Genomic DNA, 13,371 nt, shown 5'->3' with positions numbered 1-13,371 from the left:
GGTCCTTGATTTCATTAATATGCTTGGATACAGCACTCTGTGAACAACCAGCTTCTTTAGCAATGACCTTTTGTGGCTTACCCTCCTTGTGGACTGTGTCAATGACTGCCTTCTGGACATCTCAAGTCAAGTCAGCAGTCTTCCCCATGATTGTGGAGCCTGCTGAAACAGACTAAGGGGCCTTTTTAAACGATGCTTAGGAAGCCTTTGCAGATGTTTTTTGTTAATTATTCTAATTTACTGAGATAATGACTTTTGGGTTTTCATTGACTATAAGCCATAATCATCAACATTAACAGATATACATTTCAGTAGGCCAACGTATCGGATTTTAAAATAATTTTTTCAAGCTGGTGTTATAAAGTATTCTAATCTACTGAGATAATGACGCATGAGTTTTCCTTGGCTGTAAGCCATAATCATCAAACACTTGAAATAGATCACTCTGTTTGTATTGACTCTACATAATACTTGAGTTTCACTTTTTGTATTGAAGAACTGAAATAAAATAACTTTTGGATGATATTATAATTGTGTGAGAAGCACTTGTGGGTGTTAATATATATATATCTACTATATAATTGTCTAAGGGTCACTTCCGTCCTTCTGTCCTTCTGTCTGTCTGTCACGGATATTCATTGGTCGCGGCCTCTGTCTGTCATGTAATCCAAGTCGCTGATTGGTCGTGGCAAAATAGCCACGACCAATCAGCGACGGGCACAGTCCGGTGGAAAAATGGCTGCTCCTTCCTCCCCGCAGTCAGTGCCCGCTCTGTACTCCCCTCCAGTCTGCGCTCACACAGGGTTAATGGCAGCGTTGACCTCGGTGTAACGCACTCAGTTACCGCTGCTATTAACCCTGTGTGACCAACTTTTTACTATTCATGCTGCCTATGCAGCATGAATAGTAAAACAATCTAATGTTAAAAATAATATTAAAAATAAAAATTTTTTATATACTCACCTTCCTTCGGCCCCCGGATCGACAACAGGCCTTTCCCGCTCGCGACGCTCCGGTATCCGGTCCATGCTGCGATCTCTCGAGATGATGACGTAGCGGTCTCGCGAGACCGATACGTCATCATCTCGCGATATCGCAATGCACTCTTGAGACCGGAGCGCACGAGCAGCGTCAGTAACCGCTTCTCTTGGATCCGGGAGCTCCGGAAGGTGAGTATATAACTACTAGATGGTGGCCCGATTCTAACGCATCGGGTATTCTAGAATATGTATGTATGCGTAGTGTATAGCACAGCCCACATAGTAAATTGCACAGCCCACGTAGTATATTGCGCAGCCCACGCAGTACATTGCGCAGCCCACGCAGTACATTGCGCAACCCAAGCAGTACATTGCGCAACCCACGCAGTACATTGCGCAGCCCACGCAGTACATTGCGCAGCCCATGCAGTACATTGCGCAGGCCACGCAGTACATTGCGCAGGCCGCACAGTACATTGCGCAGGCCACGCGGTACATTGCGCAGCCCACATGGTACATTGCGCAGCCCACATAGTACATTGCGCAGCCCACGCGGTACATTGCGCAGCCCACGTAGTACATTGCGCAGCCCACGTAGTACATTGCACAGCCCACGTAGTATATTGCGCAGCCCACGTAGTATATTGCGTAGCCCACGTTGTAAATTGTGTAGCCCACGTAGTACATTGCGCAGCCCACGTAGTACATTGCGCAGCCCACGTAGTATATTGCGCAGCCCACGTAGTACATTGCGCAGCCCACGCAGTACATTGCGCAGCCCACGTAGTACATTGCGCAGCCCACGTAGTAAATTGCGCAGCCCACGCAGTACATTGCGCAGCCCACGTAGTACATTGCACAGCCCACGTTGTATATTGCGCAGCCCACGTTGTATATTGCACAGCCCACGTAGTATATTGCCCAGCCACGTAGTATATAGCACAGCCCATGTAGTATATTGCCCAGCCCATGTAGTATATTGCCCAGCCCACGTAGTATATAGCAATGTGGGCATCATATCCCTGTTAAAAAAAAGAAATAAAATAAAAAATAGTTATATACTCACCTTCCGGAGCCCCCGGATCCAAGCGAAGTGGTTACCGACGCTGCTCATGCGCTCCGGTCTCAAGAGTGGATTGCGGTCTCGTGAGATGATGACGTAGCGGTCTCGCGAGACCGCTACGTCATCATCTCGCGAGATCGCAGCATGGACCGGTTACCGGAGCGTCGCGAGTGGGAAAGGCCTGTTGTCGATCCGGGGGCCGACGGACTGTGAGTATATAATGATTTTTTATTTTTTTTATTATTTTTAACATTAGATCGTTTTACTATTCATGCTGCATAGGCAGCATGAATAGTAAAAAGTTGGTCACACAGGGTTAATAGCGGTAACGGAGTGCATTATACCGCGGCATAATGCGGTCCATTACCGCTGCCATTAACCCTGTGTGAGGGCAGACTGGAGGGGAGTATGGAGCGGGCTGGGTTCCATGACAGACAGAGGCCGCGACCAATGAATATCCTTGACAGGAAGAAAGACAGACAGACAGACAGAAGGACAGACGGAAGTGACCCTTAGACAATTACAGTGGGGCAAAAAAGTATTTAGTCAGTCAGCAATAGTGCAAGTTCCACCACTTAAAAAGATGAGAGGCGTCTGTAATTTACATCATAGGTAGACCTCAACTATGGGAGACAAACTGAGAAAAAAAAATCCAGAAAATCACATTGTCTGTTTTTTTTATCATTTTATTTGCATATTATGGTGGAAAATAAGTATTTGGTCAGAAACAAACAATCAAGATTTCTGGCTCTCACAGACCTGTAACTTCTTCTTTAAGAGTCTCCTCTTTCCTCCACTCATTACCTGTAGTAATGGCACCTGTTTAAACTTGTTATCAGTATAAAAAGACACCTGTGCACACCCTCAAACAGTCTGACTCCAAACTCCACTATGGTGAAGACCAAAGAGCTGTCAAAGGACACCAGAAACTAAATTGTAGCCCTGCACCAGGCTGGGAAGACTGAATCTGCAATAGCCAACCAGCTTGGAGTGAAGAAATCAACAGTGGGAGCAATAATTAGAAAATGGAAGACATTCAAGACCACTGATAATCTCCCTCGATCTGGGGCTCCACGCAAAATCCCACCCCGTGGGGTCAGAATGATCACAAGAACGGTGAGCAAAAATCCCAGAACCACGCGGGGGGACCTAGTGAATGAACTGCAGAGAGCTGGGACCAATGTAACAAGGCCTACCATAAGTAACACACTACGCCACCATGGACTCAGATCCTGCCAGACGTGTCCCACTGCTTAAGCCAGTACATGTCCGGGCCCGTCTGAAGTTTGCTAGAGAGCATTTGGATGATCCAGAGGAGTTTTGGGAGAATGTCCTATGGTCTGATGAAACCAAACTGGAACTGTTTGGTAGAAACACAACTTGTCGTGTTTGGAGGAAAAAGAATACTGAGTTGCATCCATCAAACACCATACCTACTGTAAAGCATGGTGGTGGAAACATCATGCTTTGGGGCTGTTTCTCTGCAAAGGGGCCAGGACGACTGATCCGGGTACATGAAAGAATGAATGGGGCCATGTATCGTGAGCTTTTGAGTGCAAACCTCCTTCCATCAGCAAGGGCATTGAAGATGAAACGTGGCTGGGTCTTTCAACATGACAATGATCCAAAGCACACCGCCAGGGCAATGAAGGAGTGGCTTCGTAAGAAGCATTTCAAGGTCCTGGAGTGGCCTAGCCAGTCTCCAGATCTCAACCCTATAGAAAACCTTTGGAGGGAGTTGAAAGTCCGTGTTGCCAAGCGAAAAGCCAAAAACATCACTGCTCTAGAGGAGATCTGCATGGAGGAATGGGCCAACATACCAACAACAGTGTGTGGCAACCTTGTGAAGACTTACAGAAAACGTTTGACCTCTGTCAGTGCCAACAAAGGCTATATTACAAAGTATTGAGATGAAATTTTGTTTCTGACCAAATACTTATTTTCCACCATAATATGCAAATAAAATGATAAAAAAACAGACAATGTGATTTTCTGGATTTTTTTTTCTCAGTTTGTCTCCCATAGTTGAGGTCTACCTATGATGTAAATTACAGACGCCTCTCATCTTTTTAAGTGGTGGAACTTGCACTATTGCTGACTGACTAAATACTTTTTTGCCCCACTGTATATAGTAGATTTTTTATTTTATTTCTTTTTTTTAACAGGGATATGATGCCCACATTGCTATATACTACGTGGGCTGGGCAATATAGTACATGGGCTGGGCAATATACTACATGGTCTGTGCTATATACTACGTGGCTGGGCAATATACTACATGGGCTGTGCTATATACTACGTGGCTGGGCAATATACTACATGGCCTGTGCTATATACTACGTGGCTGGGCAATATACTACATGGGCTGTGCTATATACTACGTGGCTGGGCAATATACTACGTGACGGGCAATATACTACGTGGCTGGGCAATATACTACATACTACATGGCTGGGCAATATACTACGTGGCTGGTCAATATACTACGTGGCTGGGCAATATACTATGTGGCTCTGTGCTGTATACTACGTGGCTGGGCAATATACTACGTGGCTGGGCAATATACTACGTGGCTGGGCAATATACTACGTGACTGGGCAATATACTACGTGGCTGAGCAATATACTACGTGACTGGGCAATATACTACATAAGTGGCCAATATACTACATGGCTGGGCAATATACTAAGTGGCTGGGCAATATACTACGTGGCTGTGCTATATTTTACGTGGACATGCATATTCTAGAATACCCGATGCGCTAGAATCGGGCCACCATCTAGTATATATATATGTATATATATATATATATATATATATATATATATATATATATATAAAGTCAAAGAAATATGATATGTTTGGTTTTGTTCGTACTTAAAAAGGAAAACAGGAAACAACCAAATAAATGGTGCTCAAGATTAGTAACAAGTATCAAATTACAAGGGTATGTTCACACTTTGTATTTTTGCATCTTTTTTTCAGGTAAAATTACTCTTTTTATTGTGTTTTTACACGCATTTTTGCAGCATTTTACATTCAAAATGTCAAAAATGCCATAGGGCTCAAAATACATGTGAAAAAAAAACACGCTCTGCACCTGTGATTTCAGAAATCTCATTGTTTATGCTGATTTTGTAAAATGCTGCATATTTTACGCACTAAATACGTTGCGTAAAAATTGGCAAAAACACTAAGGCTATGTTCCCACGATGTACATTTGATGAGTTTTTGATGTTGCAGATTTTCTGCAGCATTTCTGCACCTATTTTGTAAGTTAGGTTACTTGCATTTTTTTCATTGTGCTTTTGAGTGCGTTTTTTGTTTACATGCTGCATTTTTACTGTGTTTGATCCTTTTTTTTTGCTTTCTTTTTGGTGTGTCCTGTTTTAAACAAAGCTGCTTTGTTTTTGATACTTCCTGGTATTTGGCTTTTAAAAAACTTTATTGACACAGTCGTGTGAGGTTTACAAGCATTTTTTATTGTTTTTACACGCAAAAATGCACTGAAAACACATATGCAATTTAGTACTATTCTAAGGGGAAAATTGGTACATATAACTCAGTGTACCCGCAAGAGAAATTATCATATTTCGAATTTCAGAAATGCAGTGCAGGCCAATTTGTGCTGCATATAAAAAAAAAAGCACAGCCGGTATGAGATTTCTATAAATTCCATCTACTTTGCTGTAACTGTAAGACGCTGCGTTTTTTATACGTTGAAAATATGCTGAGTGAAAAACGTAGAAAAAAGAAACTTATCACAAGAACTTATCCTGATAAACAAAAATTGGATCATTATTATCATGATTATAATAAACAATCACTTTCTGACATTCATTTGTCTATTGCAGGTTTGAGAATTCCTATATTCTGGTCTCAGTACATCCATATGTTGCTGTACATTATTAATGTTAATATAGAGGTTTTCTTCATATACTCTATGCTGGTGCAGTAAGAAGCATTCACATCAAAGTTTTTTATCCTCTTAATATATTGCGATCATCATATTATATAGCAATGTGTACTTACAATTGCTCATTTTGCCTTTCTACTCAGCTAATTCTTTTCTTTGCTCTATATAGAAACAGGAAGTGTCTTGTCCCTGCATTTATCATTCCTCTCTTCATCTTCTGACTCAACTGCTCCCTCCTCCCCTTGCCAGCAACTTTTTCAGTGACTCATGACTCAAACAGGAAAAATTGACCTCCTGTTTCTGCATAGAGCTTAGAAGGATTAATCTAGTCAGTTTTTAATCGTGTAATGTCATAGACCTAATGGAAACGAGAAGAATTAGCTGGGTAGAAAGGCAAAATGAGCAATTGTAAGTACACAATGTTATATAATATGATGATTGCAATAATTTAAGAGGATAACAATTTAATGCGAGTGATTCTTTAAAAAATCATTCCCCATCACATCATGCTTAGTCCTTCTAGGGGTTAAATGTTGTATACAAAGGAGATTCTCATCTAACCTTCTGTCAAGAATGACTGGTTTTGAAGCAGACATTATTTATCATTCATTTCATTATTTGCACTGGCACCATATTTTTGTCTGAATTTCGATGTTTCATGCCTGATAATTGATTTGCTCCAAATTCTTATTTTAATTTCCACCTTTTTATTTATTTTTTCTTATGTTACAGGTTTTTGCCTGTTTTTTTTTAATGATGTTTGCATTTGTGTGTGTTTTTTGTTTTCTAGATGTTTGTGACTGATTCATCACTTACGACTTTTTAAAAAGTTGATACTTTTTTGTGCAAATGTATTCCGTTTCTCTTCCCCCCTTTGGAAAAATTATTTTTAAGCTAGTTTTCTTTTTTGTGCACATTTTTACAAATCTTGCACCTTTTTCCTCATAAAAGGTGCAGAAAGAAAGTAAAAGTAAAAAAAGAGCATTTTTGATTTTACACAAAATTCATTAACTTAGTGCTCCATTTTGAAGAATTTGCCTTTAAAACTACAATTAATGCCACAAGATAAATAAGAAAAGTGACTTTAGAAAAAGCAAATCATGAACTGGGCCCAATGATCCGTTATGGCATGTATTATACAAATGCCTCTACCTGACAACACACTTCTTCCTACTTTACAGTGTTCTTTTCTTACCTTTTTTCAGGTGAGCTTGTCATGCACATTAGGTACATTTGACGTGGCTGCAGATGTGAACAGTGTCACAATAAAAGGAGCAGGAGAAAAACAGATTACATTGTCTAGCTCCTTATTGGATAATCTGAATCGCCAGCTTCAGTTAATTTCTTATACCAACACAATGTTCCACCCAAACACTGCAGATACTGGTGAGTCCAATATTAAAAGGCTACGTGTAGAAATAACAATGTATATTATAATTATCTACATAATTAACAATCCCTAAAGTGAATTTTTGAGCTAAACAATTATAAATATACTGTATATACAGTGGGGCAAAAAAGTATTTAGTCAGTCAGCAACAGTGCAAGTTCCACCACTTAAAAAGATGAGAGGCGTCTGTAATTTACATCATAGGTAGACCTCAACTATGTGAGACAAACTGAGAAAAAAAAATCCAGAAAATCACATTGTCTGTTTTTTTATCATTTTATTTGCATATTATGGTGGCAAATAAGTATTTGGTCAGAAACAAAATTTCATCTCAATACTTTGTAATATATCCTTTGTTGGCAATGACAGAGGTCAAACGTTTTCTGTAAGTCTTCACAAGGTTGCCACACACTGTTGTTGGTATGTTAGCCCATTCCTCCATGCAGATCTCCTCTAGAGCAGTGATGTTTTTGGCTTTTCGCTTGGCAACACGGACTTTCAACTCCCTCCAAAGGTTTTCTATAGGGTTGAGATCTGGAGACTGGCTAGGCCACTCCAGGACCTTGAAATGCTTCTTACGAAGCCACTCCTTCGTTGCCCTGGCGGTGTGCTTTAGATCATTGTCATGTTGAAAGACCCAGCCACGTTTCATCTTCAATGCCCTTGCTGATGGAAGGAGGTTTGCACTCAAAAGCTCACGATACATGGCCCCATTCATTCTTTCATGTACCCGGATCAGTCGTCCTGGCCCCTTTGCAGAGAAACAGCCCCAAAGCATGATGTTTCCACCACCATGCTTTACAGTAGGTATGGTGTTGGATGGATGCAACTCAGTACTCTTTTTCCTCCAAACACGACAAGTTGTGTTTCTACCAAACAGTTCCAGTTTGGTTTCATCAGACCATAGGACATTCTCCCAAAACTCCTCTGGATCATCCAAATGCTCTCTAGCAAACTTTAGATGGGCCCGGACATGTACTGGCTTAAGCAGTGGGACACGTCTGGCACTGCAGGATCTGAGTCCATGGTGGCGTAGTGTGTTACTTATGGTAGGCCTTGTTACATTGGTCCCAGCTCTCTGCAGTTCATTCACTAGGTCCCCCCGTGTGGTTCTGGGATTTTTGCTCACCGTTCTTGTGATCATTCTGACCCCACGGGGTGGGATTTTGCGTGGAGCCCCAGATCGAGGGAGATTATCAGTGGTCTTGAATGTCTTCCATTTTCTAATTATTGCTCCCACTGTTGATTTCTTCACTCCAAGCTGGTTGGCTATTGCAGATTCAGTCTTCCCAGCCTGGTGCAGGGCTACAATTTTGTTTCTGGTGTCCTTTGACAGCTCTTTGGTCTTCACCATAGTGGAGTTTGGAGTCAGACTGTTTGAGGGTGTGCACAGGTGTCTTTTTATACTGATAACAAGTTTAAACAGGTGCCATTACTTTAGGTAATGAGTGGAGGAAAGAGGAGACTCTTAAAGAAGAAGTTACAGGTCTGTGAGAGCCAGAAATCTTGATTGTTTGTTTCTGACCAAATACTTATTTGCCACCATAATATGCAAATGCAAATAAAATGATAAAAAAACAGACAATGTGATTTTCTGGATTTTCTTTTTCTCAGTTTGTCTCCCATAGTTGAGGTCTACCTATGATGTAAATTACAGACGCCTCTCATCTTTTTAAGTGGTGGAACTTGCACTATTGCTGACTGACTAAATACTTTTTTGCCCCACTGTATATATATATATATATATATATATATATATATATATATATATATACACATACATATATATATATATATATATATATATATATATATACATCTACTATACAATTGTCTAAGGGTCACTTCCGTCTGTCTGTCCTTCTGTCTGTCTGTCTGTAACGGTTATTCGTTCGCTGATTGGTCTCGGCAGCTGCCTGTCATGGCTGCCGCGACCAATCAGCGACGTGCACAGTCCGGAAGAAAATGGCTGCTCCTTACTCCCCGCAGTGCCCGCACTCACTGCCCGACGCCCGCATACACCCCTCCAGTCTGCCCTCACACAGGGTTAATGGCAACGGTAACGGACCGCGTTATGCCGCGGTGTAATGCACTCCGTTGCCGCTGCTATTAACCCTGTGTGACCAACTTTTAACTATTCATGCTGCCTATGCGGCATGAATAGTAAAACGATCTAATGTTAAAAATAATAATAAAAAAAAAAAAAAAATCGTTAGATACTCACAGTCTGTCGGCCCCCTGAACGACAACAGGCCTTTCCCGCTCCTCCCGACGCTCCATGCTGCGATCTCGCGAGATGATGACGTGCGGTCTCGCGAGACCGCTACATCATCATCTCGCGAGACCGCAATGCACTCTTGGGACCGGAGCGGGCGAGGAGCATCGCTTGGATCCGGAGGCTCCGGAAGGTGAGTATATAATATATATTTTATACATATATAATATAATATTTTTTACAGGGATATGATGCCCGCATTGCTATATACTGCATGGGCTGGGCAATACACTACATGGGCTGTGCAATATACTACATGGGCTGTGCTATATACGTGGCTGGGCAATATACTACATGGGCTGTGCTATATACGTGGCTGGGCAATATACTACATGGGCTGTGCTATATACGTGGCTGGGCAATATACTACATGGGCTGTGCTATATACTACGTGGCTGCGCAATATACTATTTGGCCTGCGCAATATACTACGTGGGCTGCGCAATATACTACATGGGCTGGGCAATATACTACATGGGCTGGGCTATATACGTGGCTGGGCAATATACTACATGGGCTGTGCTATATACTACATGGCTGGGCAATATACAACATGGCCTGCGCAATATACTACATGGGCTGCGCAATGTACTACGTGGGCTGCGCAATGTACTGCGTGGGCTGCGCAATGTACTACGTGGGCTGCGCAATGTACTGCGTGGGCTGCGCAATGTACTACGTGGGCTGCGCAATGTACTACGTGGGCTGCGCAATGTACTATGTTGGCTGCGCAATGTACTGCGTGGGCTGCGCAATGTACTGCATGGGCTGCGCAATGTACTACGTGGGCTGCGCAATGTACTACGTGGGCTGCGCAATGTACTGCATGGGCTGCACAACGTACTGCGTGGCCTGCGCAATGTACTGCGTGGGCGGTGCAATATACTACGCATACATATTCTAGAATACCCGATACGTTAGAATCGGGCCACCATCTAGTATATATATATGTAGTCAATTTACTGATCCACAATCAATATGTGCTGACCATATTATATAAACCAATCAGTGTCATCAAAAAGCTACACACAGCAATGATCAATGAGACTGACAAAAGCACAACATGCTCATGATATAAAAAATAGTTATTTTATTTATCCCACATATAGAAACATGTACAAAATAACAAACAAACCAAAGTATCTCAGATAATGAGGGACTCACAAGGTTACTATTCACTCATAGCCAATGATGCAGGCATTGTGCATAAATTATACAGCTTTAACTCATATAGATCCAATATCAAAACCTCTCAGTGTCAACCGCTAAAAAGCCTAGTGAGGGTAGTGGATCCAATGACTAGCATTCTTACAGACAAGGAACTATAGCAACAAATATAGTGCCTCCCAAACTATCTCTAAATAGATGAATATCAAGGCTTGCTATCTGTCCTCATGCAAATAAACTCATGCTGACTATATGCTGAGAATAAAGAAATGATGCCATGCTTACATTGCTGGGTGAAGAGTCCCGGTCCCTCTATTGTTTATAGACAGTAACCACAGTGTACTCTATATAGTAGCAATGCCAGGTAGGTTAGGGTTGAATCCAAGCTCTGCAGGCTTTCATTGGATCATAGAATGTTAGAGTTGGAATCGACCTCCAGTGTCATTATGTCCAACCCCCTGCTCATTGCAGGATTCACTAAACCATGTCAGACAGGCTTTTCTTAGTACACCTGGTAGGTGTTCATCTGCTGGGTTAGCTAACTAGGTGGGATGTGTCTTTGAGCTCAAACCTTTATAAAGGAGTGGTTTTGCAGGTGGTGACCACAGACCATTTCTCTGTTCTTATCCTTGTTTGGTTGTTGTTTTGTCACATTTGCATTTTATCATTGCTCTCACTCCTAAAGGTACAGTAGCATAAGGCAGTGTCTACTGTACAACCCACAGAAGTTGCTCAGGTAGTGCAGCTTATCCAGGATGGCACATCAATGCGAGTTGTGGCAAGAAGGGTAGCTGTCTTTGTCAGCACAGTGTCCAGGTTATGGAGCAGATATCAGGAGACTGGCCAGTACACCAGGAGACATGGAGGGGGCCGTAGGAGGGCAACAACCCAGCAGCAGGACCGCTACCTCCCCCTTTGTGCAAGGCGGAACAGGAGGAGCAGTGCTAGAGCCTTTCAAAATGACCTCCAGCAGGACACTAACATCTATGTGTCTGCCTGAATTGTCAGAAACAGACTCCATGAGGCTGGTATTAGGCCTCAATGTTCACAAGTGGGTGTTGTGCTTTCAAACCAATACTGTGCAAGGTGATTGGTATTTGCCAGAGAATGGAAAAGATTGGCAGATTCTACATTGGCGCAATGTGGTCTTCACAGATGAACGCGGGATCACAATAAGCACATGTGACAGACATGACAGAGTCTGGATACTCCGTGGAGAATGTTCTGCTGCCTGCAACATCCATCAGCATGACCGGTTTGGCAGTGGGTCATTAATGGTGTGGGGAGGCATTTCTTTGGAGGGATGCACAGCTTTCCATGTGCTAGCCAGAGGTACCCTAACTGCCATTAGGTATCGGGATGACATCCTCAGAACAATAGTGGGACCATATGCAGGTCTAGTGGACCCTGGGTTCCTTTTGATGCATGACAATGCTAGGCCTCTTTTGGCTGAAGTGTGTCTGCAATTCCTGCATGATGAACATATTGATGCTATGGACTGTCCTGTTCTCCAGACCTAAGTCCAATCGAGCACATCTGGGTCATTATGTCTCATTCCATCAACCAACGCGACATTGTACCACAGACTGTCCAGGAGTTGCCTGATGCTTTAATCCAGATCTGGAAGGAGTTCCCTCAGGAGAACATCCACCGCCACATCAGGAGCATGCCCAGGCAGTGTAGGGAGGTCATACAGGCACATGGAGGCCACACATATTACTGAGCATCATTTCCTTGTCTTGAGGCATTTCCAGTGAAGTTAAGATCAGTCTGCAATTTGATTTTCCACTTAGATTTTGAGTATCATTCCAATTCCAGAACTCCATGGGATATTAATTTTGATTTACATTGATCATTTTTATGTTTTAATGGTCTGAACGCATTCCACTTTGTAATAAATAAAGTTTTGTAACTGGAATATTTCATTCACTGTTATCTAGGATGTGGTATTTTAGTGTTCCCTTTTTTATTTCAGCAGTGTATATATATATATATATATATATATATATATATATATATATATATATATATATATATATATATATATATACACCATATGTATATATATATATATATATATACAAGTGCTTCCTCACTAAATTAGAATATCATCAAGAAGTTAATTTATTTCAGTTCTTCAGTACAAAAAGTGAAACGCATATATTATATAGAGTCATTACATACAGAGTGAACTATTTCAAGTATTTATTTCTGTTTATATTGATGATTATGGCTTACAGCCAATGAAAACCCAAAAGTCATTATCTCATTAAATTAGAATAATTAACAAAAAACACCTGCAAAGGCTTTCAAAGTGTTTAAAAAGGTCCCTTAGTCTGTTTCAGTACAATCATGGGGAAGACTGCTGACTTGACAGATGTCCAGAAAGCAGTCATTGATACACTCCACAAGGAGGGTAAGCCACAAAAGGTCATTGCTAAAGAAGCTGGTTGTTCACAGAGTGCTGTATCCAAGCATATTAATGGAAAGCTCAGTGGAAGGAAAAAGTGTGGTAGAAAAAGATGCACAAGCAACCGGGATAACCGCAGTCTTGAGGGGATTGTTAAGAAAAGGCTACTC

The 13,371-nt window shown here is 41.8% G+C and overlaps 1 protein-coding gene across 2 annotated transcripts in view; it reads left to right on the top strand.

The window, feature by feature from the left end:
- B4GALNT1 (beta-1,4-N-acetyl-galactosaminyltransferase 1) overlaps positions 1-13,371 on the top strand; it is a 245,953-nt gene that overhangs the window by 187,536 nt on the left and 45,046 nt on the right. For both annotated transcript variants that reach the window (XM_077297769.1, XM_077297770.1), the window contains exon 6: positions 7,165-7,345. In XM_077297769.1, the coding sequence (XP_077153884.1) occupies positions 7,165-7,345 (181 nt within the window). The remainder of the gene's footprint in view (positions 1-7,164; positions 7,346-13,371) is intronic.

Source organism: Ranitomeya variabilis, chromosome 3 (genome assembly GCF_051348905.1).
Source record: "Ranitomeya variabilis isolate aRanVar5 chromosome 3, aRanVar5.hap1, whole genome shotgun sequence".
Lineage (NCBI taxonomy): Eukaryota > Metazoa > Chordata > Amphibia > Anura > Dendrobatidae > Ranitomeya > Ranitomeya variabilis.
Note: the sequence above shows the minus strand (reverse complement) of the source record. Positions and strands in the feature narration are given on the sequence as shown.